Genomic DNA, 27,590 nt, shown 5'->3' with positions numbered 1-27,590 from the left:
TGTACTCTCTCTAAATTTTTACCTTCCCTGTTTACTCTGACCTGAGGACCTTAACTGACTATGTATTGAGCCTTTATTACACAATGAAGTCAGTTAGAAAGTAGTTTATTGAGACTAATTTTAATACTATTTTGTAACTTCTGAATAGAAAAATTCTTAAATAAATACCCTAGAAATTCCGTAACAATCTTTTTAACACAAATGAAAGGTTTTTGGGGGTTTTTTTTTTGTTTGTTTGTTTTTTTGGCTTATGTGGTTGATCTGCATATTTCCTTCTGTCCACTCCCACTCCCAGGACCCATCTCTCCTGTTGAAGCTTTTTATTGAAGTACAGAATGCATAGGCAAAAGTCTGTAAATCATTTTCACAAATGAACAAAAGTGTAATTCGCACTGAGATAAGGAAACAAAACAATACCAGCCTTCCAGCAGCCCTCTGACCGTTCTAATTTCTAACCCATTAGTTTGCCTGTTTGGGGGTTTTATATGAGTAGAATGATACACTGTTTACTCTTTTGTATGTGGACTTTTGCTCACTATTTGTTAATCACATTTACTCTTCATTCTTGTCACTGTATTTCATTATGTGAATATATCACAATGTATTTATCTGTCCCTATTGATGGGCAATCAGGCATTTTTCATTATTGCAAATAGAACACCTAGGAACACTCTCATATAGGTCTTTCAGTGAACAGGGGTTCACATTTCTGTTAGATGTGTATGTGAGCCATAGGATGTGTTCAGCTTTAAGAGGTACTACCAGTTAGTTTTGAACACAGCTGTACCATGTATACTCCTCCCAGCAGTGTCTGAGTGTTCCACTTAGTCCACAGCGTTTCCGGTACTTGACATTTTCTTTTTCATTTTAGCCATGCTGGTGGGCTTATGGTGGTATCACACTGTAATTTTTATTTCCCTTTCTCTGATAACTAAAAAGTTAAGCACTTAAAAAAATATTTATTACCCATTTGACTATTCTTTTTTCATGAACTGCCTGTTCAAGTCTTTTGCCCATTTTTATATTGGGTACTTTAGATATAAGTTCTGCAGCATACTTTGTTAAAAAAATAATAATAAAAATAAAGCATGCTTTGTCAAATACCTGTATTGCAGATATCCTCTCCCCCACTGTGTGTTACTTTTTCATTTACTTAATAATCAGTTTAAATCTTAAATATCATCCAAGTTATCTAATTTTTCTTTTATAATCAGTGCTTTTTATATCCTGCCAAAGAAATCTTTGCCTACTCCAAAGTTGATGAAGTGTTATTCTAGTTTTTATTTTAAAAAATATTTTGTTTCATATTTCACATTTAGATCTGTAGTCTGTATGAAACTGATTCTTGTATATGTTTTAAGGTAGAGGTTGATTCACTTTTTTCCATATGGATATCTAGTTGACCCACTTCATTTATTGACAAGGTGATCCTTTCCCCATTACACTGCAGTGACATTTTGGCCATAAACCAGGTGACTATATATATGTGGGATTGATTCTTGACTTGCTCTCCTGTTGCATTGGTCTATTTTTCTCTTTGCACTAATTGATATATTGTCTTAATTACTGTAGTTTTATAATTGGGTTTAATATCTGGTAGTAAAATCTTCCAGTGCTATTTTTCTCTTCAAGATTGCCTTGGCTATTCCTGGCCTGTGAATTTCCATATACATTTTAGACTCAGTATTTAACTCTCCACACAAAAATGCTAGTATTTTTATTGGAATTTTTCTGAATTATAGATAAATATAGAGCAAATTGACAACTTTACAATATTGAATATTCTAGTCCATGAACATGGTGTATCTCTTCATTTATTTAGATGCTTTTTCTTAAATAATATTTTTGAGTCTTCATTACAGCAGTCTTACACATATTTTGCTAAATTTCCGTGCTAGGTATTTGATGTTTTTCATACTATCGTAAAAATCATTTTAAAATGTCATTTTCTATTTGTTGCTGGCTAATAAAAATACAGTTCATTTTTAATAGTGGTTGACCTTATATCCAACAACTTTGCTAAATTCTCTTATTAACTGTAATGCTTATAAATATATATATATAAACGTGTCATTAGTTTTATTTTTTCTTTTCTAATCCTTATTTTTTTCTTCCCTATTACATTCAATAGGATTTCTAGTACACTGTTGAATAGAAGTAATGATAGATGGTATGCTTATCTCATTCCTGATCTCAAAGGAAAGCTTTAAATATTTCACCATCAAGTATGATGGCTACTTTAGTTTTTTGTTTGTTTGTTTATGGATATGCTTTATCAGATTATTGTTTTATCAGTTCCCTTTTCTTCCTAGAGATTTTTAAAAATCATGAATGTTTTGAATTGTGTCAAATGTTTTTGTGTAAAATATTTTTGATAATGCTATAATAGCTCAGAAGGACTATTTAGACATGAAAAAAAGTTTATGGATATTTTAATATCACATTATAATATTTTTTGAGATAATACATAGGATACCTAGTGAAAATCTGCAGATCAGCCCATAACCAATGGCAATCTGGCTACATCTGTTTTGACACTTTTGTTCTCATGTTTGTTTAGCTTCAGACCATTGTCTTCTCATTAAGAGTGCTTGGCACAGTAAATTAAAAACAAGAGTACACAGAAGCATAGTGTATCACACCATTTTGCCAGACTAAACAATTCTGAATAAGACAATGCCTTTCCATTGGTGATGATTTCAAGCTATTTGAGGTACTTCAGTAGTAAAGCATTATTTAAAACCACTACCACTCTTATCTTTTCCTGGTTGCAAGAGGGCCCTTGACAATGTTTGAGAGGTGGATAAAGCAAAGAGAAACAGTACTCCAGCAGATCTTTGGTGGCCCCTCCTTTCCAAATAGTTACAGACTCCTGGACCATTCCCTTAATTTTTTTCCTTTCCACTGAGGCTCCTGTCTTCCATTCTCATCACCCTCTCTCTGCAAAGCCAAAACCAAACTGTGCAGGGGAGCTAGCCAGGGAGAACATTCCAGTTTCTTTCTTATGACCTCCACATCATGCTGCACTTGCTGCTAGTCAATACTTGGTAAAGTAGGGATTTCAATTAAACCAGAGTAACTCACCACTCAACAGATTCAGGTTTAGTGTTGATTCAGTTACTAGTAAGCCTCCCGTTAGAAACACATGAAGGCAATTTTAGCAAAAGAACCAAGCTTGAGTTAGTTTGACCACGGTGAAAAAGAGGACATGAATCTCCAACTCAGGAAGCAGAGGAAGTGATGACTGTGGATGAAGGCATGATCCTGTAATCTTTCCTGTCTCCTGACACCTCAGGACTGGATTAAGCAAGCTATCTAAACAAGATGTGACCCATGTAAGAGAAAATGATCTCTTGAAAAACGTAAGTGCACATGGCCTTCTCTAAAAGCTGATGATAGGCCCTTTGTTGATCTGAATTTGAAAATTTGTTACAAGACCTTCTGGCTCATTATAAAGAAAAGTACATATATGGTTACATATTGGAATGCTTCAGCATCTGCCAGAGTTATCAGTGGGAGTATCAATGGAGAACCAAGCCATAGAAGCATTAGATTTGGGTCTTAATATAGTCTAAGTAGATAACAGGATGAAAACGTATTTTTTCACATTGAAGAAACAAATGACATAGCAAAGAATCCATTTCTAATCCCTTTCTTAATTCATGGTGTCCAAAGTAAGAAGTTCTCTATTCTGAGAAACCACACAGGACTCATATCCCACTACCTATTACCTGTGTGACATCAGGTAAAGCACTTAACCTCTTTTTTTGTTTTTTAGTATTTTATTTATTTGAGAGAGTGTGAGTAAGGGGAGTAGCAGAGGGGGAGGGAGAGGGACAAACAGTCTCTGTGCTGAGCACAGAGCCCAATGTGGGGCTCATCGTGGGGCTCAACCCCAGGACCCTGAGATCATGACCTGAGCTGAAATCAAGAGTCAGATGCTTAACTGAATGAGCTGCTTCGTGCACTTAACCCCTTCCTGTCTAACGTTTTCAATCCATTGGGTAGTGATAATGATTGTGTATAACCCATAGGACTATTCAAAGATATAAATTATATGTATGTTTATGTGTATAAACTACACATATATGCATTGATAAATTATAAATTACATATGTTATGATTTTAAGGTAGTGTGCCTGTCATGTAAGTACTTCAAAATTGTTATCTTTTATTAAGTTGTACTTGTGCTAATGTGATCCAGGTTTTTCCTGCTTTACTGATCAAAATACTTGATACCAGTGAAGGAAAAGAAATGAATTGACGGAATTTTTTAAATACTTGAGCCAAAAGGACAGTCAACTATTGATCAAGTATCAAAAATATTTTCTGATTTTTCTTTATTTTTCTTGAAACTACATTGAAATTTTCTCTACTTTTCCATTATAGTTCCTTTTAGGAGGACTGAGAAACATGCAAGGAATATATTTACTTCCTTTGTTTAGTGAAATCATGGAAAGACACTGTAATTAAAAGATATTTAGCTTAGGGTCGCCTGGGTGGCTCAGTGGTTGAGTGTCTGCCTTCAGCTCAGGCCATGATCCCGGGGTCCTGGGATTGAGTCCTGCATTGGATTCCCCACAAAGAGCCTGCTCCTCCCTCTGCCTCTGCCTCTGCCTCTCTGTCTCTGTGTCTCTCATGAATAAATAAATAAAATCTTCTAAAAAAAAATAAGAGATTTTTTAGCTTAGTTTTTACTTTTATGAAAGTAATACTTGTACGTAGTTTTGAAAGTCAGAATAAAGCTTTTCATGAAGAACAGTTCCTATTCCTCAGACACAGTCATCTTTAATTCTTTTAAATATTTCTCCTGGAATTTACCTCTGTGTCTTTAAGATGACATGTGAATGCTGCTATTTTAAATAAATACATATTCATTCCCCACTGACTTCCTACAGTGGAAGAGAAGTTAGCTCTTCACCACAACACCCCCTTTTCCCAAAACACGCACTTCTCCTTCCCCCCATCTTCATGATGTATTTTTAATTTTAAGTAAAATCAGTTGTGTGTGTTTACATCATATTAGCTTTGAAATTGTGCCAGGCAGTATACTACAATTCTGTTTCTGATCCTGAATAGCTGTTTATTTTTCTGAAGTTAATATCTTTTTTTACTTAGAAATTGTTCATTTTTATTGTTCCTTTTCCAGAACTTTTACTAGTTCTTTCTCAAACTCTCTGACAGTAGGTGGTCATATACATCAGGCATTTTGATTTCTTGGGTGATCTCACATGGCCTTCTTCACTTTCCTGTTCCATTCTCTCCAGGCTATTTGGGATCTGTTGTTATGGGTCTTCCTTCCACCCCTACTGTACTTAGGTCCTTTGTTTTGTGGATCCCATATTTTCCTTTCGTTCTGGTGTGGAACTCTCGGAGTACCTGGGGGGTAACTTTTTTTTTTTGAGGTCCTATATTTCTGAAAAGGTCTTTCTACTCTTACACTTGAGTGAAGGTTTGTTTGGTTGAATCTGAAATTGCAAGTTGGAAATAATTTTTTCTTTGAATTTTGAAGACCTTGCTCTGTTGATTTTCTGGCTTTCAGTGTTACTGTTGAGGAATTCATTGTCATTCTGGTTCTGATCCTTTATATAAGCTTTCTCCTCTCTCCACCACTCCCTACCCAGGGCTGGAGGCTTTTAGCATGGTCTTTATAAAAAGAGTGTTAGTCTTTTTTTTTTTAAGATCTTATTCATTTATTCCTGAGAGACACAGAGACACAGAGGCAGAGACATAAGCAGAGGGAGAAGCAGGTTCCATGCAGGAAGCCCAATGCGGGACTTGATCCCAGGACTCCAGGATCATGACCTGAGCCAAAGGCAGACACTCAACCACTGAGCCATCCAGGTGCCCAAGAATGTTAGTCTTTATAGTGGTCCCTTTCTGTGTGGTTTAAGAAATCATTTCTTTCTTGGGTCCTGTTGTTTTAACCAATGTAAATCCTTGCCCTTGGTCACTCTAAAAGAAAACCTGAGGGACAGCTTCACACTTTTCAAGTGCAAGTGGTAGTGGGCAAATATGTAGAAGATGGTAGCTATATATGTTTCAGAAAATGAGGGGGAAAGTTACAAACTCTAACATAGGTTAGACCATCACTTCCCAAACTATTCCGCCAAATGTGAAAATCTGCAAATGTTGCACACTGTGCCTTCCTCTCCTTTGTACATTCTCATGAATTATTAGCATATGAGCCTTAAGAAGTTCTGCATTTAACCTTGCTTGACCTAGCATTTCATAAATTTATTTGCTTACAAAATTTTTTAAATTATTTTAAAAGGAACATTATTAACATATGTATAACACAGTTGGAGAAAAGCCAGATAAGACCTAGACTTTCCTGGACAAAAGAGCAATTAAGCATTGGAATGAATAACCAAGAGAAGCTGTGGACTCCTTTTCCAGAGATCTTTAAAACAGGACATCTGTTGAAGGCGTAGTCCTGTTTGAACAATAGGACTTTGCTGCTGTTTCTTCCTCTTCCTGTCCCCTAGTGGTAGCATTGGAGGCTTTGAGCCCACCTTTTACATGAGTCTACTACTCTGGTTACTGATATGTATAAGAATCACTAACTACTGCCCATAATTAACGTTTATTAAGAACTTACTAAGTGTCTGGCCCTATGTTAGATGCTTTATATATATTATCTAATTTAATATTCACAACACCTCTATGAGATAGGCAATATTATTTTACAGATGGGTTAATTAGGTATAAAGAGATTACAAAACTGGCAAGCAATAGGCCAAGATTCAAACCCAATGCATCTGACATAACTGGCTCATTTATCTTCAGTGTTAATGTTCAGAATGACAATCCACAAAAAAGATAAATAAGATATGTATGCCTGTATTTATTATGTAAAAATTTGGACTGATCTGTGCTCACTTTATTAGACTATTCCTTAAACCTTTTGATGAATTCAGATTTTATTAATTTTTGTTAGAAACAAATTCTGTTACAGGTGATTTTATTCTAATTTGCCATCCAATAAATAGGTACTTGCATGAGACTTCTTTCTTTCATAAATTTGATGTCATTCCTATAGCTTAAGACCTCCAAAAACCTAGATCTGTGAAAACTGGCATACGTTAAAAGTCCCATTTTCAGAGTGCAGAAAATGCTAGGATTGGAAACAGTAAACCTGGATTCTCATTTGGTTAGCTCCTAACTGTGTGTTCATGGGCAAATCATTCTCTTATTTTCTTCATCTGTCAAATGAGGGATTTATAGTATCTCAAAAAGGCCTTTTTCATTCTGATATTTCAAGATGATTTTTCTCTCTGGATATCAGCTATCATCATGGGAGAGGACTTCAATTAGAAAATTCACAGGGTCAATTTACACTACAAAATGGTATGCATGAATCAATAGGAAGGACTAGATAAATAAGCTGGAACCATATTGATGAGTACTATGATGTTAAATTGAAACAAATTAGAAGAGAATGAAAAAAATCAGCGATTAAGTGTTTCTTTAGGGTGACTTGCAACAAAGCTACTAAATTTAAGAGAATCCATGAAAGGCTTTTTTCTGCCACCTGCTCTTGTACACCTTAACACCTTTCTCCAAAGAAGCTTCTATTTGACAATTACTCAGTCTTTTTAGTAAATTCCCAACTTCCTATACTTGGCACATCCTAGGTTTACATTGAAGGCTTGTTTAAATCAATTGTTGTTTAGGACAGAACTAGAAGGGGTGTTCTTGGTGGCTCAGTGGGTTAAGTGTCTGCCTTCAGCTCAGGTCATGATCCCAGGGTCCTGAGATGAAGCCCGGTATCAGGGTCCTTGCTCAGGAGGGAGTCTGCTTCTGCCTCTCCGTCTGCCATTCCTCCTGCTTGTGGTCGCTCTCTCTGTCAAGTAAGTAAATAAAATCTGTAAAAAAAAAAAAAAAAAAAAAAAAAGTTTAGAACTGGAAGATCAGGAAGAGATTTGTTTTTTTAACCAGTTTAGAAAGTTAAGAAAAAAAAGTTTAAAAAGTTAAGTGTGTAGGCTATAGACTTTTTTGACCATCTGGGTTCACAAACCAGCTCTACTCTTTAGTAACTGTGTGTTCTTAGGCACGTTACCTACTTCCATGTCTGTGCCTCAGTTTCTAGTTCTCTAAGGAGAATTTTGAGTGTATCTACCTCATAGCTAATGTAATTAGCTGATATTGTAGTAAGGAGATGCAGCATTTCCCCAGAAATTCTAATAGAACTTTCCCTTTTCTTAAGGAGCAGCATAAAAACCCCAAAGGTAAACCACATAGTTCTGATGCTTGATTTTATACATTGCCATCTTTTCTGGCTCACTTCTATATTCCCAAATAATGATGCCTTTCCAGTTAGAGAGGTTCTTGATTTGGGCATGATATTGGTTATATTTTTCTTTGAAATACACTGTACTTTGGAGTATTATGCAAAGTCTGCTCGTTGACTGTAATAGAGTGTAAAGCCAAGTTTGAAGGTCTAAGATAAATGACACAAATTCATGTCCTTGCTCACAGTGTCTGCCTAAAGACTTTTGCTTGAAACACACTTAAGGTTGTAAGATTGATAGATACACCCTGATACAAAACTCTCCTGTCACCCAGCTGAAAAGTTAAGATACTGTTACTTATCCCTCAGAAGGACAGTTGTTCATGCAAATATTTTGATCATTTTTCTTTCATGGGTAATTGCATGGAGTAACAAAAAACACCTACTCGACTTACAGCTTGGCAGAAACAGTAGCTTATGTTTTCTAGAGTCAAAATTAGAAGCAAGCTCCTTGGACCCATCTCTAAGTCAAAATAAAATATAATGTCTAGGGAACCACTGTGCTTTTCAGTGACTATGGTCTATGGAGTAATGTTTTTTAGGTCAGGATGTCCCAGAATAAAAAGGACAGAGAGAAGGGAAAGGGGGAAAGGAAAATGTGTATTTGAGTAATATATTTTCTTAGAGATGAAGAGGCAAGTGTTTTTTTCTTTCTGACATTGTCTTTTCTGTGTGGGGGGGGGGGGGAATACTTTACAGAGCCCTAATCTTGCTCCTAAAATTATCAAGAGCAAAAGTGAATATACTGTATATACCTTGTTGAACGGAAGAGTTACAGTTTAAATTATATTTCATTTAAAGCATTGAAGATTATCATCTTTTCTAGGGAAGTGTTAAGTTTTAGCCAAACTAAACCATTGAGAAAGTATCATCATTTTTCTCCTTTTATTTTTGTAAACATTTTACTGTAAATTTTCTTTTTCTATTTTAATTTTTTAAAGATTTATTTATTTTTAGAGAGAGAGAGAGAGCAAGCATGGGTGCAGGGGAGAGGCAGAGGGAGAGAAGAGAGAATCTTGAGCAGGCTCCATGCCTAGCACAGAGCCAGTGCAGGGCTTGATCCCATGACCCTGAGATCATGACCCGAGCCAAACCAAGAGTCTGGCACTTAATCGGCTGAGCCACCACGCACCACTGTTTTAATTTTTATTTACTTTTTAAGTAATCTCTACACCCTTTGTGGGGCTTGAACTCACAGCCCCAAGATCAAGATTTGCACACTTCACCAACTGAGCCAGCCAGGTGCCCCTATTTTTTTTTTCATTTTCACATAGAAACAAATGGTTATTCAGTTGGCAAACATTTAGTAAACAACAGCCGTGCATAAGGACTAAAGGAAAAACAGAATAATAAGACACCATCCATTTAGAACTTGAAATCTGATATATTTATCCAAATAATTATATCAGAATTAAAAGAGAGGTACAGAGAGCTATGCAGAACACAAAGAATGGAGAGTATCTTTTTAAGTTGGAGACTTCATGGAAGGTTTCCTGGAGAAAGCATTTGGATACTGTGGGATTTCCCACTGTAGGAAAGACAGAGGGATTATGACATGTAGCAATGAGGAATGGGAAGAAGCTAGAGCAGCCTTGGCATGAACAAAGATGAGCAGACTAGAAAATGCAGAGCATGTTTAACCTGGGAAATAGTATGATATGCCTAAACACAAGGTGTGCCAAGAATGGGAGTGGGATCTGCAATCACTAGCAGAAAATAAGACTGAAAAAGTAAGTTAGGGCTGTATCAGGGAGGATCTTGAATGCCATGGTAAGGCATTTCATTTATATATATGATATATGAAGGTCAGGGTTTCTCCTGCTTTTCAACTAATATGCCCTTAAAAGAAGAAGACAGCAAAAACATAGCATTCTGTGGGGGAAAAGGGAGGGATAAATAGTTGGAACACAGGATATTTGGTGTGGTGAAGCTATTCCATATGATTCTGTAATGGTGGATACATGACCTGCATTTGTCAAAACCATGGAATGTACAACACAAAGAATGAACCAGAATTCAAACTGTGGATAATAATAACAACATATCAATAATGCTTTATCAGTTTTGTAACAAGCTTAACGGGCTGATGCAAGTGTTAATAATAAGGAAATTGCAAGTGTTAATAATAGGGAAATTGTATGTGTTTCAGGGGTCAGAGACAGGGAGGAGGGGAAAAAGGGCCTATAGGAGCTCAACTTTCTACTAAACTTTTAAGCAAATCTAAAACTACTTTTAAAAATAAAGTCTGCCTGGGTGGCTCAGGTGGTTAGCGTCCAACTTTTGATCTCAGCAGGTCTTGATCTCAAGATCAAGCCCCACTTGTTATGTGTTCAAGTCCCATGTTGGGCTCCATGTTGGGCATGGAGCCTACTTTAAAAAAATAAAAATAAAGTCTAGGGACACCTGAGTAGATCAGTAAGTAGAGCATGTGACTCTTGATCTCGAGGGTTGTAAGTTTGAGCCCCACATTGGGTATAGAGATTATTTTTTTAATGAATTCTTTAAAAATAAATAAATAAATGAAAATAAAGTCTATTTTTAAAAAACAGCATTCTTTTGGCCCTGAAATATACTACAGTACCAATTTTTTAGGGAGTTCCATGTTATATCTTTAAAATCATGTGAATTATTTATTCTGTTCGTTTACACACAAACGGCTATTTTAACATTAAAATTTTCCCCAAAACTTTTTAGTAAAGTAAATGACCCCTCAAGGTATGACTCTGGTGTTAAGAAGCATGGCTTTCATTGACAGGGAATCATTAAATTTATATATTAAAAGTGAAACAAAACAAAATTAAACCAGCAAAATGATGAGCAACCAATTTTTCTTGCAACACAGATATTTTTTGCATCCTTATTTTCATTTCCCAGTATTCATACAGAGGCTTATACACTACCTTTAACTCGGGCAACCTTTATTTTGTTTGCAGATGAACTTTGCAACAGATATAATGAGAAACAGTTGATAAACCCACTCTTGTGGATATTACAATAAAGACAAAAGAGGTATATTTTGATATGAAGGTAATTTATACCAAGCAAAGTAGATAGAGAAATGTAAAATAAGCATGCTGAGGAGATGGGCAGAGTAAGTGGAGTGACCTGGGTTAGTCAGGTTTAGATGAATTGTGAAACGAAGGACACAGTTTGATGGGTGCCTTGTCATTAAGAGCACAGATGTTTTTCTGGGTGTCATTGAGACCCAGCATGACCTTTAAGCTATCACCAGTACACACACATTCCTCTTCTTGTGTGTCGTGTTTATACTGTGACTCAGATAACTTAAGGTTGTTTGGGTGCTTATTTGTGTAGATATTCAGATATATGAACCCAAACAGTGCCTTAATGAGTCCTCTTAGAACCCCTGAAGCACATTCATAGGACAGTCTCCTTATTCGTGTTTTCAAGGCACTTTGTTTTCCTTATGAAGACCACAACTGAAACTTTTAACCTCATGCCTTTGAGAATAAATTCCTTAGCTCTCTGCTTGCTGGGAAAAAACAAGAGGCCCACTGACAAATACCCTTAGGAGAGTAGCCCTTCCTCCATAAACTCTTTTCATCAATGACAGGATAAAGAGAATATATACAGAATAAATAGGGTCCTGGGTCAATCTTGAGTTTATCTCCTCTTACCAGCTATTGGACACAGGGCAAGTGTGTCCTACTTCTACTACTACTACTACTACTACTACTACTACTACTGTGTTCACTCTACTTCTCGGTCCTGGCTTATTATAAAGTGGGGATAAGATCTTGGGTTACATGGAGTAAGAAACAGAACGTGTCTGGTGTGTGAAAGGTACTTCAGTTTGTACTAGTTTGCTTCCCCCTCTTCCTGCCTGTTCTGCTAAACTTTCACGACCACCTCGTCAGTTCATTTGGTATTTAATATGAGCACCTCCTGTGAGCCAAGCCCATTGGTAGGCGATAGGGAAATGACTGGAAATAGGAGACATAAGCCTATGATTTCAGGAGCTTCTCGAGTCAGCAGTCACAAAATCACACAGCTCTTCACTGGTGGGCTTTTTTTTTTTTTTTTTTTTTTTTTTTTTGTTCACTGGTGTTTTTGACCAAAGAGTTACCATTTAAAATACTCAGTGGCTGCTTTTTTGGTACCCCGTTGAATAGTGAACTGGTTTCAGGAGAACCAAGGACCCATGAGGTACCGTATGGATTCACATGTCTGAATATCCACATCAGTAAGTACCCACATGGGTTCCTAGCGCATAGGGCTTAAAGTCCACATACTCTGGTGACTCACAAGCCCACATTAAATAGTTGGAACTAAAATCTCTCAGGGTTTTATTTCACCTACTGTCACCACAAATCATATTTTGAAAAATACACATGGCATGTATCATCCTAAGCAGGCAGTACATGAAACGAGTTATTTTGTGGCATTAGAATCCATATAAGTGTTTTAACCTTTGTCTTTATATGTTTCCTTGTTTCTATTTTTGTTTTGTTGTGGTTTGGGGTTGAGAGTGGCTTAAAATTAATGCTGGGCTAGACTGTCATTTAGACATTCTCTCATTTATAATCAGATATGTTTCCACGTATCTCTAACCTTTTCGTTCTCAATATGGAAGACACGTTCTCTTCTTTAAGGAAAACTATAGGCACAGAAAAGAAGTATTTGAGTAAGTTTTCATAGAGGGATCTTCCCTTTTAATACAGTTAAAGAATAAATTTTTACCTAAATTTAATGTGCCAAATTTCTGTCGCACAAAACACAAATGGAGGAGCAAAATTTTTATCCTAAAGAGAAAAATATTTAAGATCTCTAATTTCAAGAAAGTAAAATCGCTCCAGAACTCTGTGCTCTAAAAATCGTGAATAGACTTGATTTGATGATCTTCTTTAAGAGATAATAAGAGCGGGATCCCTGGGTGGCGCAGCGGTTTGGCGCCTGCCTTTGGCTCAGGGCGCGATCCTGGAGACCAGGGATCGAATCCCATATCGGGCTCCCGGTGCATGGAGCCTGCTTCTCCCTCTGCATATGTCTCTGCCTCTCTCTCTCTCTCTCTCTCTCTCTCTCTCTCTCTCTCTCTCTATCATAAATAAATAAATTTTAAAAAATTAAAAAAAAAGAGAGATAATAAGAGCAAGGCTGTTTGTAGGATATTCCTGTGGGTACACTGACTACGTCAATACTATTATAGGGTTCTCTGCTGGAATATCCAGGTAAGGGTGGCTTCCTTCCTTTAGGAAAACAACCTGGACAGGACTCAGAAGGTGATCACTCATCGTGATAACCAGATGAGATCATGGCACTGAAGACCCTGTCAGTCCCTTTCCTGTGTATCTATAGAAGATTGCTCTGCTCTCCAGAACTAACTCCATAGCTGTTCTTTTTTCCTTTTCAGAAACTACCATGGTTGACACAGAGATGCCATTCTGGCCCACCAACTTTGGAATCAGTTCAGTGGATCTGTCCGTAATGGATGACCACTCCCATTCTTTTGACATCAAGCCATTCACCACTGTGGATTTCTCCAGCATTTCCACTCCACACTATGAAGACATTCCATTCTCAAGAGCGGACCCGATGGTTGCAGATTATAAGTATGATCTGAAGCTCCAAGAGTATCAAAGTATGATAGTTATTTTTACTTTTCAGACTGCTAAGACTATAGAATTCAACTGATCTCTCAATAACACTGGAATAAATGCTCCAGACACTAAGACTCTTTAGAAAAGATACTTAAGCACTCATTTACTCATCCATTTATCTATAAAACGTTATGCATTTATGATATACCAAAAAGGAAAGTAGTGTGTCTTTCTTTTTTTCACTCCTTTCTTCCCTCTTCCTTATTTTTTGTTTCTTTCCAGCATTGGCTGCATTGCCAGGTTTATCTCATCACCCAAACTTTGAATTCTTTTGGCCACTTTTAAGTTAATAAGTAATAGTTTGCTACCTTACATAACTTCTCATCACCAGATTGCTAAGTTGTGGCCCATTTTTCCTAATTCTGCAATTTGAGCAGCTTATACTGAAACCTATTTTCCTGCACAAATTTAAATTTTGCCATTGTAGTCTATTGATAAACCTTCCTCCATTAAGTAAATTCACATCAAAACATCAGACTCAAGACAAACCAAAACTGCACTTTTCAAGATAAAATAAATTTCTATGATGCTATTTCCTTGATTTTTATCTTTGTGTGCTGATATGCTGGTTTTCCAAAGCCACCACCATGTAATTGGCAACCATTACTTGACAATAAGTAAGAACTTCCTGTATTTCTAGTTTTTTTTTTTTTGAGATAAATAATATACTTGGTTATATTCGTGTGGTTTTCAGTTACAGCCTAATATGGAAATTTAATAGGCCTGATCCTAACCAGCAGAAGGGTAGTATTTACTCTCCATGGGTTCTCTCACTCTCTATCAAGGATTATTTTACAAACCACCTTTTCTGACTCAGCAACACTGATGAAAACTTGGTCATGTACTTTCACAGCAGTGTTCCTTCTGTGTTTCTTTTCCAAGAGTGGTTTAAAAATACTTCTAAAATGTAATATTTAAATACAAATATATAATTTAATTTTGTGATGAATGCCAAATACAGCACATTATGTAGCAAAATAACGTTGTCTCAGATACTATGTGGTATCTGTCAGAGTTTCAGTACTACCAGGTATTAAAGGGTTATAGAACCACAAACTTCATTCCCTTCCCCATTTCATTTTTACAGGTGAGGCTCAGAGGTGTTGTGACTTGCCTGTGGTTACAAAGCCTACTTTTTCCTGTGTTTTCTCATGTTCCTAAATGTTTCTACACTTAAATAATAAACATATGGCAGTAGGGTGTACTATGGTGACTTGCCATAGTGCCTTTGTAGAGTTTTTCATATAATTAGCTCTCACATTTTTCTGTACACAGGTGCAATCAAAGTGGAGCCTGCGTCCCCACCTTATTATTCTGAAAAGACTCAACTGTACAATAAGCCTCACGAAGAGCCTTCCAACTCCCTCATGGCAATTGAATGCCGAGTCTGTGGAGATAAAGCTTCTGGGTTCCACTATGGAGTTCATGCTTGTGAAGGATGCAAGGTAAAAAAAAGAGAGAGAGGGAGATTTTTAAAAAAATAATTGCTGAAATTTTACCTGTTACTTCGTTATATAGCAAGGAATTAAGATAAAATATTTTTGTTTTGGTAAAACCCATTCTTCAAATGATTTATTTGAAAACCTAAGAAAATTGGTAAAAGTAGAGCTGCTTTGCCTCACTTCCCTTTCTCCAAATTGGTCCTTGAGCCACTGGTCTAGTTCAGCCCTTGTATCTTACAGGTTAAAAAAAATAAAAAGTTACTTACTCAGTGTGTAATGGTAAGACAGTGATGAGCTGGCCCAGAACCCATATTTTCTAAATCCTCTAGTTTTGTTTTTGTTTTTTACCTCACCATTCCTTGTGATATTTTGTATATGTAAGGCTTGACAGATTAGATAGAGACCTTCATTTGATACCTAGAACAGTCCTGTGAGGTTGAACCCCTTGACAGATGTAGAAATTACTGTCCATGGTCATCTATTCGTACGTGGCAGAACTAAGACCAGGACATATATCTTATGATTGCTAAGTGAGTGCTCTGTATATTCTTATTAGAACATCAGCTTCAGTCATATGTTATGACAGGCAAAGAGATACAACTTTTTTGGAAGGGAAATACTGTGTTTCCTCCTTTCTTTGTGAAGAGTGTATTTTGGAAAGCTCAAACATTTAGTAATATTCTGACCAATTATTAAGAAATTTTTAATCCATTCATATTTTAATAGGTAGTCTTTACAATAATTAATTTTAATATACTCAGTGAATAAATAGTAGTATTTATTATATATTTGAGGGCTCACAATATATTGTTCTTAAATATTTACCTTATTAAATAAACACTGCTTATAGAAGATCAGATTTGATCCCCAGCTGGGCTTTTTATTCAGAATGGAAATATATAACATAAGTTAGGTAGGTGTTAGAACATCTAGGGTCTGAAATTAATATGTATTGAATTTCACTCTATACCAGATATTGTGTAAGATGCATTAGCATATATCATTTTGAAAATACATTCTGCCTAAGTTTTTGTGTCTATAAAATGATAGGGTTGAATTAGATGATCTCTGAAATCTCTTCCATTTAAATACTGTATTACTAAAGGCATCCTAATAAAGTGAAAAAAGACAAGCTAGTCACCTAGCCACTTGCCCAGAGTTACTACCCAATCACATAAACGCTTTAGCCCTCAGTCACCTCGTTATGAAACGATTTGGTTAGATTAGCAGCTCTCCAAGGTCTGATTCATTTTTAAGGTCTAAAGTTCCAAAATGACTTTTTGAAATACTATTGGCAAGGGACACTTTCGTTTAAAACACTAAAACCTATTCACTGGGTCATTTTTTTTAAGATTTTATTCATTTATTCATGAGGCACACTGAGAGAGGCAGAAGCATAGGCAGGGAGAGAAGCAGGGAGCCTGATGTGGGACTCAATCCCAGGACCCCGTCAGATCACAACCTGACGTGAAGCAGACGCTCAACTACTGAGCCACCCAGGCATTCCTCACTGTATGATTAAAACCAAACTGAGGCATATGTGATCTCTGAAATCATTATGTATCATCATTTATTTACGATTCCAATGAGTAATGAGAACATGTCATTTTGTTGTGTTAGACTTATATAATTTTTGAATAAATTGTTGCTAAATTGTGAAAAATACGTGAAGAAACCATTTCTTGTGGTCATCTTAGTAATTTATGTTGATAAATAAATACAAAAGTGTGATTGGTTTAAATTTCCACAATACATTATTGTTTTTTATGGGCTGGTAAAGCCCTTAGAAAACTAGAACATTGAAGCAAATAGTTCTACAATGATTCTGTTAGATATTTGTCAGGAGTTAACATTATTGATAACTGCTAAAAATTGAAAAGACAATAGCCAGTTATAGTAATAAAAGCTAAGTTCTCAGGGCACAAAAACTTAGAAATAAAAGCAAGCAATGAAGGAAAGTAGCAAGAAGGAGAAGAGAAAAGGAAGGAAAATATCCAAATGACATCAAGTTAGGTACAGAAAGGGTCCTAAGGCAGAGATGGAAAGCGAACATTTAATCAAACCTGAAGAATACCCTGGATTACCAGCTTCCAAGATTAAAATGTGAAGAAGGTTACACTAACCTTGGAAGGGAAATAGACATCTACTCACTGTAAAGATAAGAATAAGAAAAAAGGTTAGTGGAATAATATAATTTGGCTTCTCTAAGTATAAGTCAGCAGTTCTCAAAATGTGGTCCAGAAGCCTCTAGGGGTCCCTAAGACCTTTTCAAGGAACCTGTGATGTTGAAACTATTTTTATAATAATACTCAGTTGTCATTTACCATTTTCACTCTCATTCTCTCAGAAGTATACATGGAGTGTTCCAGAAACTACATGACACGGAATGGTAACAGTTCCGGTGGCTAATGGAATGTTTTTGCCTGTTATGTCCTTGTACATGACAATTTCTCAGTTTTAATTTCTTGTCTGATAAGTATCAGTAGATATAATCCACGTAAACCAAAGCTCATAGGGTTCTCAATAATTTTTAAAAGAGTAAAAGAATCCTGAGACTAGAAAGATTAAGAACTGCTGAAAAAAAATACTCATTCTTTGCTGCTTTGGAACTAATTTGTTGCCATAGTCTGAATGCAGCTAATTTAGACCAGTAGCTATCAGTAATCAAAGATACCTTCTTAGCATACCAACAGTACTTAATAAAAAGCCATGAAAGTGAAATTAACAAGAGTGTTTGACTTATAAGTATTTTCCCTCTTTTTTAAGATTTTATTTTATTATTTATTCATAAGACAGACAGAGAGAGAGAGGCAGAGACATAGGCAGAAGGAGAAGCAGGCGCCATGCAGGGAGCCCAATGTGGGACTCGATCCTGGGACTCCAGGATCATGCCCTGGGCAGAAGGCAGGTACTCAACCGCTGAACCACCCAGGTGTCCCTTATATGTATTTATTAAAGAGTACTTTGGCAGTTTAATATTTGCCATTTTAGTAGAATGTAGGATATGCCCATAATTAAAATACAGTTAACCATAAACCTGCAGACTAATTTATGGATTGAAAAGAATACTTATAGTATTGCTTATGATAGCTGTTAGTGAGTCTTCTGAAACAGTTTTACAGTGAACATGGAATGGGTTTATATTAGTGATCCTTGCCAAAAATCAAACATGAATAAAAAGATTAGATTTGGATTTTAAAGTGGAATAGTGACATTCTTGGATTATTAATGTTACAGACCTAGGTAAAATAGAACCTTTGGCTACTGAAAAATACATATACCCTAGAGCTTGCAAAGCTGTCACTTATTGCTTATAAATTAGACATTTATTCATCTTCTGGTAGGTTTCATCCTATTTTTGTATCTTTAGTGAAAGATCATTTTAGAACCATAGACTTACCTAAAGATATAAGTAAATATAATACAGTGTATTTCTATGTAGGGGCCTAACTCAGGAAGAGTTTGTAGTATATTCTCATCTGCCATGGGAGCTCATTGATTCAGTTTCTCTGGGCCATACCACTTTATAGGAAAGCCGAATGCAGGACCAGCACAGGGCTTTTAATCTCACTGTAAAATTAACTTAGGTCTCACTGCACCTAGGTTAAAAGTTTTGTTAAAAGTTAAAAGTAAAACAATTAAGGAGAGGTTGGAGGAAGCTTTTTATACGGCAAAAGCAAAAAAGCATCCATCACCTTCTTGCAGACATATATGAAGACTGTATATGTATGAAGACTGTATTTGTATGGAATAAATCCATACAAAAAAAATTTCTACAGTGGTGATTCATGCATTTCCATCATACCAGTTCACACTATGTGGTAATCAGAACACTAAGTTGTTGAATTGCACACAGTTTTACGAACTCTAAAATAATAAATAAGAGTGTTGTTAAAGAGTGTTTGCTTTATCAACAATATGAAGAAACCTCAGGGAAGCCAGCTTCATTCTTCAAATCAATAAATGTACAGAAAAGCACTCAGTAATAGCCTTATATCTTCCTTGCTAGGTTTCCTCAAAGAATCAAAGGATAAGGAATCAGTTGACTATCATGAACTAAGTGTTTTGAAAAAGGAAAGTAAAAGCAACTTCTTTTTTTTTTTTTTTAAAGATCTTATTCATTTATTCGTGAGAGACAACAGAGAGAGGCAGAGACACAGGCAGAGGGAGGAGAAGCAGGCTCCATGCAGGATTCCAATGCGGGACTTGATCCTGGAACTCCAGGATCACATTCTGAGCCAAAGGCAGATGCTCAATCTCTGAGCCACCCGGTGTCCCATAAAAGCAACTTCTAAGCTATGTGCTGTAGTATGTATCTATTCAGTTTATGATCTTATGTATATACAGTACAAAAATAATATTCAGAATTATTTTCAACATTGAAAGACCCTGAATCATCACAAAAATAATGTGAAACATTTTGAAAGATATGAGTCAAAACAAAACTTTACATTGTAAGGGTTAAACTTAAATAACATAATTCTCTCATCAGAAAAACCTTCTTCTCCAGCCCCGCCAAATAACTGACTACTCTGGGACCTGCTCCATTCTCAGCTAGCCAAGCCATATTTTCCACCATGGAGATCAATTTTTAAAAGTGAACATTTTAAAAAACAGTCAAAGAATATATAAAACATGTATGATCACAGTGACAAAAGTCCAAACAAAATTTCCCACCAGCACTTATCAGTGAGAGTAGTTCTGTATATTAGCCTTCTATTTGCAAGTGAAAAAACAAACAAACAAAAAAACCTTTTTAACATTCAGAGGTCCTCAGAACCCTTTAAGAATTAAGGAGGCTTCAAGTTCCAGCCTCTATAGGACCTAATCTTTGAGATAATACTGATCTCACAAGAGGTCGGGAAAATTTCTCCCAAACAACCAACAATAGTAACACAAACAAACAAACAAAAACCCTAGGTCTTGGCCTGTGGGCTGCCGGCACACTTACTGGGGCAGGGTTTCTCTCATGGTAGATGCCCATAGGGGTACTGAGGTGCAGCAGTGCCCCAAGACAGATGCCTAGAGCAGGATCCAGAGCCATCAGTGAGGAGGAGCTGAGTCTAGGGCTTTTGAATTGAGCCGACTTTCTCAAGGGAATTTGAAATAGTCACAAGTCAGTGGCACCTCTGACTTCCAACAGAAGCATATGCAAATTCTTTTTGGAAGAAAGAATTCCCAATTTAAACACTGTAGGATTCCCACAATTTAAACTCAGTATATGAGTTTAAAATAAAATATCAGGGATCCCTGGGTGGCTCAGCGGTTTAGTGCTGCCTTCGGCCTAAGGCCTGATCCTGGAGTCCCGGGATTGAGTCCCACGTCGGACTCTGGCATGGAGCCTGCTTCTCCCTCTGCTGTGTCTCTGCCTCTCTCTCTCTGTGTGTCTCTCTGTCTCTCATGAATAAATAAAGTCTTTAAAAATAATAATAATAAAATAAAATATCAGTCAGTAAACAGATTAAGAAGTCAACCAACTTGAATGACATTTATCAAAATTAAACAACAGAATCAGACCCTTCTCCCCCTATACAAGGAAAGCAGATTATTGGGATTGCCTGATAGAGAATTTAGAACAGCTGTATATGAACTGTTTTGGGAAAAAGGGCAGAATGGGATACCTGGGTGGCTCAGCGGTTTAGCACCTGCCTTCGGCCCAGGGCATGATCCTGGAGTCCTGGGATCAAGTCCCACCTCGAGCTCCCTGCATGGAGCCTGCTTCTCCCTCTGCCTGTGTCTCTGCCTCTCTCTCTGTATCTCTCATGAATGAATAAATAAAAATCTTAAAAAAAAAAAAAAAAGAAAAAGAAAAAAGGGCAGAGTCACAGCAGCGAATGAGCAATAATAGACTATCGGGAATGACTGGCATATTTGAAAATAAATTTATTTAGTGAAGTGAAACTTAAAAAGTGAAAAATATAATTATTGAAATAAAAATTCAATAAAGATTAAATAGCTCTTGGACATAACAGAAGAAAGGACTACTGAACTGGAAGGTAAATGTAAATAAATTACTGAGATTGAACCACAGTGCCTTAAAGAATATGTCCTGTCCAGAATCTGCTAGTATTTGAAGCCTCATAGTTCTTGAGGGATTTATAAGATCTTTGATTATTAAAAAAGTTTGTCTTCTTCACTAATCAATAGAAGAATAATGTACAGAACTGTTCTCACTCATGAACTTTGGTGAGAAATGTTTCCTTTTTTTCTCATTGTAATTATATATTTTTTGTTCTGAGGTTTAACTATTTATTGTTCTGAGGTTTACTTAGCAATCAATATTAGTGAATAATTAATAACAAAAGATGGAAAATATAAAGGAGAAGTTCAGAAATATTGAAGGTAAGGATAAGGTCTAACACTTCTCTAATTCATGTCAGAATTGATGAACAAGTGAAACCGTAATACAGAAAACACGTCCAAGAGAATAAATGAAAAGAAATCCATTCCAAACTGAAGTACAACTGCAGGATACTGAAAACTAAGAATATAAAAGCAACCAAAGAGAAAAGAAAAAAACACTTCAAAGTCAATTGAAGCACAGCAACAGTGGAAGCACAGAGATCATGGGATTCAAAGTGAGATAGAAGATAACTTAGTTCTCTGTAATCTTTCAACAATGCGAGAAAAATGAAACTGTTCACAGGTTTAAAAAAATGGGAGACTGAAATATTAAATTTCAAGGATAGTAAGCCATAGAAAGCAGAAGATATTTGTAACACCTGTAACAGACAACAGATTAGTGTCTAGAATATATAAAGTATTTCTAAAATTCAGTTTTAAGAGACCATCCAACTGGAAACTAGGAAACGAAAAATCAGGAAAATACAAATTAGATTCTATTTTACATTGTCAAGAAGTAAGAAGTCTGACAAACAGTTGTTGGAAGGGGTGTAAACTGGTAGAATCACCCTGGAAAACAGGCATGATCTTGTAAAATTTCACATTCACATTCACTTATTGTACAACCCAAAAACTCCACTCCTGGTTAATTCTTGTACATGTGCATCATCAAACATTTATAAGAATATTTAGAGAAGCACTATTTGTAACAAAATATTGGCAACAATTTCAACATCCATCAACCTGAGAAGAGATTAATAAATTGTGGAATAGTCATACAATAGAATTTTGTGAAAATGTGAAAATGAATCAATCATAGCTTTTCACAAGAAAGTAGATAAATTTTAGAAACCTAATGCTAGGGTGGCCCGGGTCGCTCAGCAGTTTAGCGCCACCTTCGGCCCAGGGCGTGATCCTGGAGACCTGGGATCGGGTCCCACATCTGGCTCCCTGCATGGAGCCTGCTTCTCCCTCTGTCTGTGTCTCTGCCCCCCTCTCTCTCTCTCTCTATGCCTCTCATGAATAAATAAATAAAATCTTAGAAAAAAAGAAAGGAAACCTAATACTAAATTTTAAAAAAATGGAAATCCCAAATTGCTGTACGAAGTATCATACCATTTAATAAACCCCCCAACAAGCATAACTAAGCAATGTATTATTCAGTTTTTACATGCGGTGTGATAAAACTGTATTTTCTTAAAAGTCAAGAAAACAATAAACACAAAATTGAGAATAATAATTACTTTGTCAAGGGAACACAAAGGGCAGGAATTTGTTAGAGGAAGAATACATAAGTATTCCAGTCATAATTCTAAATCTTGGCAATGGGCTCATGTGTGATATCTTATTATGTTTTATAATTACATGTACTTTCTACAGGTTTATAATTGATATTACATTTAATAAGATAACAGAAAAAGGAGAGTAGGGCAGCCCGGGTGGCTCAGTGGTTTAGTGCCACTTTCAGCCCAGGGTGTGATCCTGGAGACCTGGGATCGAGTCCCACGTCAGGCTCCCTGTATGGAGCCTGCTTCTCCCTCTACCTGTGTCTCTGCCTCTCTCTCTGTATGTGTGTCTCTCATGAATAAATAAATAAAATCTTTTTTAAAAATTAAAAAAAATAAAAAGGAGAGTATACCAATGGCTTTGTGATATTTGAGTCATGGTTTAGGATAGAAGAATATCAGACATGGCCCAGAAGGGAAGTTGAGTGACATATATCTTAATTGAACAGATTTTTTTAAAAAAATTTTATTTATTCATGAGAGACACAGAGAGAGATGCTGAGACATAGGCAGAGGCAGAAGCAGGCTCCATGCAGGGAGCCCAATGCGAGACTCGATCCCAGGACTCCTGAGATCACACGCTGAGCCAAAAGCAAATGCTGAACTGCTGAACCACCCAGTTGTCCCCACTGAACAGATTTTAATAGAAAACTGTTGTTGGGATTTGTTTCATATCCAGTGGCTCCCCGTGGAGCTCACAATTCTAATTAGACAGTGAGGGAGGGGCAGAAAATAAACACTTAAATATAATAAGTAAATTATATGGTATGTTAGAAAGTCCCAAATGCTATTGGGAAAAAGAAAGAAAAACTGGAGCAGAGTGAAGGAGGCCAGGAGCTCCAGAGAACAGGCAGGAGAAGGGACAAGCCATGTATTACATGAGACATATAAGCCTCATTGAGAAGTTGAGATGTTGGCAAGACTTGAAGGCAATTAGAATAAGCAGGTATGTATTTAGAAGAGCTTTCTACATGAGAGAAAGAAATTGAGTGACTTCAAAGAGGTTGACTTGGAAAAAAATAATAAAAAAAAGAGTTTGCCTTGAGAGACTAAGAGGGTGGTTGCACTAGCTGAGATGGTGAGAGCTGCCAATAAAGTGAGTTTGCAGGGTAAGATTGGAGTTTCAGGGTTGACGCACTGGGTTTGAGGTAGCTGTTAGCTTTCCAAGTGACATGCCAAGTAAGCAGTAGAAATACTTGTCTAGAATTCAAGATACAAATCTAGAGAAGGTGAAAATGCATATCAGTGGCAGAACCAATTCTAGTTCAAGGATTTTTGTACCAAACAGGGCGAGATGCATTTGAAAGAGTTAAGAATGGAATTTCATGGAGATGAGTACAATAGAAATGAATAAGAACACTCTGACAAAAAATGGAGTTAGCAAACATTTCCAATTAAAATTTCTTTCAGGTCTTTCAAAAACAATATAAATACAGCAGAATCAATTAGCCTCAAATCGACTTATTTGCTATTTTGAGATGGCAGTCCATTGTCTGAGGATTTATATACTCTCGTGTTCTTTCCTATTATCTTTTTTTTTTTGTTTTTCTGTAGAGTTCGACAGTTACAGAGCACTCTTTCAACTGCATAAGTAAATTAAACCAATTCTGTAGGAAATTATGCAACATAGAGAATTCTAAAAAATTATCCACATGTGGATTTTTATTGGCCCTGATCATGTTTTAGAACGAAGTGATTATAACTTTGCCAAATGGCGTTAGCACAATAATAAAGGCTGGGGCATGCTGTTTTGGAATGATTTGCAGAGAGACTGAACTGATTACATGGTGTTTTATTTGCATTACATTAAATCCAGAGCACTTCTTAGAGCATGCTGAGATCCAAATGTTGAGCCAAGATACATTGAATGACATCAATTGGATGTGGTCACTGTCTCAGAGCTAAAGGATGCTGGAGCTCTTCTCTTCTTTATCTTATAGCAAAGAAAACTGGCAGTTAACTGAGTTGTCTAAAGTCACCAGGGACAGAACCTACCTTTTCTGATACCTAGGCCAGTGTGCCTTTAGCCAGATGTTGCTTCCATGTGTCATAAAGACTTAAAATTTGCTTCTTTTTCTTGTGTCCCTTTTACAGGGCTTCTTCCGGAGGACAATCAGATTGAAACTCATTTACGATAGATGTGACCTAAACTGTCGGATCCACAAAAAAAGTAGAAATAAATGTCAGTACTGTCGGTTTCAGAAGTGCCTTGCTGTGGGGATGTCTCATAATGGTAAGTGAACACTTAGCACACATACTTTGCTGTTCTCATTATGGCTGCCAGATTGGTAGCCTGGGGGGCCATTGCTAAAAATGTGTACACTTTCCAATAAAATGCCAGCTTTCAGGGGACACCTGGGTGGCTCAGTGGTTAAGCATCTGCCTTCGGCTCAGATCGCAATCCTGGGGTCCTGGGATCAAGTCCCGCATCAGGCTCCCCTCAAGGAGCCTGCTTCTTCCTCTGCCTACATCTCTGCCTCTCTCTCTGTGTCGCTCATGAATAAATAAATAAAATCTTAAAAAAAAAAAAAAACGAAGTCACAAAACAAATTTGATAGTGACTTGTAACTTGATAGTATTATATTTGTCAAGTATTAGTTCTTTGAAAACTCATTATGGGCTCAAGAAATATAAAATGCCAAAGTGATCAAATAAAATCTGAAGTCTTGTTTCACGGGATATTCTACATTTTTCTTTCTTTTGCCTTCACCTGTCTCAAAACTGATCTGGTAAGAAGATAATGTTTGAAAGTCAACCTTCGTATGTTAGGATTCCAAAGCATCTGTGAAAATTAAAGTTTTATTCCATCATGCAGATGTTTGGTTTTCACAGTGGACATCTTCAAAATATTTGAAAATTACTAATTGGTTGATGTCCTATTCTTTAAAAACAGTTCTCAAAATTATAGTTTTATAATTAATATGGGTCATTTCCTCTAAAGGCAAGAATGTATTATGAAGAGATCTATCAGCTGTACTGGATAGGATGGAGATTTGGCCAGACTTCCCTCACAATTGATTACATCTGCTGTGCAGCAGTATACAACTGCAGTCATTGATTGCAAAATAATTAACTGGTTTGATTCCATCAATTTCCTTTCTGTTTCAGACTTCATAAAACATAAGGGCACATTTTCAAGTCAAGGGTTATATTTTAGATGATGCAATCAAGTTGCAGTAAACTTATTTTATCTTTATGATGAAATCTTTGACTTTGAAATCATTATTACTAAAACTGCCTAGAAAAGCATGCCAGTTCTGCTCTTAATGGTATTTATTTTTTGCCCTTTAAAAATTTCTCACTTCACATAACATATATTTCCTGTTGCTTGCACAAAGTCACATGGTGTCTCCTTTTGCTAATCATTTATAGGCAAATAATATTTAATGCCCAGCCTATGTAGTATTAATGATATTATTTTCTCTTCCTGGGAAAGCCAAAGAAAGCCCATAAACTTAGTAATAATTTAATAATAAAGTCATCATTTGACTTCATATGACAATTAATTTATTTTTATTTAGAGAGAGAAGAGCAATCTTGATAGGGGGTGTTCAGTTAGTTCTTCTTGGAAAGACCAAAAAAAAAAAGGAATTAAATGTTCTGGCATCAAAGACTTATGCAGTTCAACATTTACAAGATTGCAACTGTGCTAAGAAAATCCCTACTAAGAGGTTTTTATGGGAATGTGCTTGCTGCACAGAAAACATCCATTTGATCTTTGCACAAGAAGGGAAACTCAACAGTGAGGTTTGGAGTAGTTTTGCCTGTTATCCTAAGAAAGGAAATATTTCCAAATACAGGGTTTTCTAGGAGGTAGTAGTAACTATTTAAAACTATTTTGTTAATTTATTAATGTTTTATGTGAATGGACCTCACTGTAATAACCCACCCAACTTATCAAGAGCCTTCTTGTATTATACCAAAATCAGCACCTCACTGCTTTCAGTACATATAAGAAGATATAAACTTCCTCCCAAAGTAAATTTACTCCATTCTCTGTTATTTCTGTTTCTTCTCTTTGGTCTCTCTTCAGTCCATTTGATGCATGTAGCTTGCCCATATAGCCGCCCACTCCCAAGCTTCAAGGAGGCTTCTGAAATAACCTTCATAGAACCCTGAGGGCCCTGGGGAACATTTGTTGGAAAATCACTGAAACAAGGATTACTAAATCCTTTCAACTTTGAAGGTTCTATGATTCTAACCTAACTCAACCTACCTACCTCACTGAATCTTTCGCTTTTCAACAAACTAGACTATATTTCATAGACATTGTCATGGGTTTCTCAAATATGTAGGTATCTGGCATCTGTCAATGGCCTGAATGTAAGTTTTCACCTATATATCTTGGTGCCATAAAAATATAAATCGTTTGCCTGAATCAGGTCTTCTGGATGTTCTGAACAATTGCTCAGCTATTTAAGGCAGTACATTTGATGGTCACATAATGATGTAGACTTAAAGTACAAATCCAAAGCAGTCCAGGCTAAAGAAAGGATAAATGTTATGTTTGGTTAATGGCATATGAGTCCATCTTCAGATGGAACTTTCATTTTGATTGTGACACATAGCCTAAACATTGTAGGACAGAAGGATTTCAGAATCCTTACAC

At 36.3% G+C, this 27,590-nt stretch overlaps 1 protein-coding gene across 7 annotated transcripts in view; it reads left to right on the top strand.

Annotated features, from left to right (window-relative positions):
* Positions 1–27,590, top strand: part of PPARG (peroxisome proliferator activated receptor gamma) — a 131,288-nt gene that overhangs the window by 66,895 nt on the left and 36,803 nt on the right. For all 7 annotated transcript variants that reach the window (XM_055343632.1, XM_055343636.1, XM_055343635.1 and 4 more), the window contains 3 exons: positions 13,665–13,892; positions 15,187–15,356; positions 25,076–25,214. In XM_055343632.1, coding sequence (XP_055199607.1) covers positions 13,673–13,892; positions 15,187–15,356; positions 25,076–25,214 — 529 coding nt within the window. In that variant the 5' untranslated portion in view covers positions 13,665–13,672. The remainder of the gene's footprint in view (positions 1–13,664; positions 13,893–15,186; positions 15,357–25,075; positions 25,215–27,590) is intronic.

Source organism: Nyctereutes procyonoides, unplaced genomic scaffold, assembly GCF_905146905.1.
Source record: "Nyctereutes procyonoides isolate TBG_1078 unplaced genomic scaffold, NYPRO_anot_genome, whole genome shotgun sequence".
NCBI classification, from domain to species: Eukaryota; Metazoa; Chordata; class Mammalia; order Carnivora; family Canidae; genus Nyctereutes; species Nyctereutes procyonoides.
Note: the sequence above shows the minus strand (reverse complement) of the source record. Positions and strands in the feature narration are given on the sequence as shown.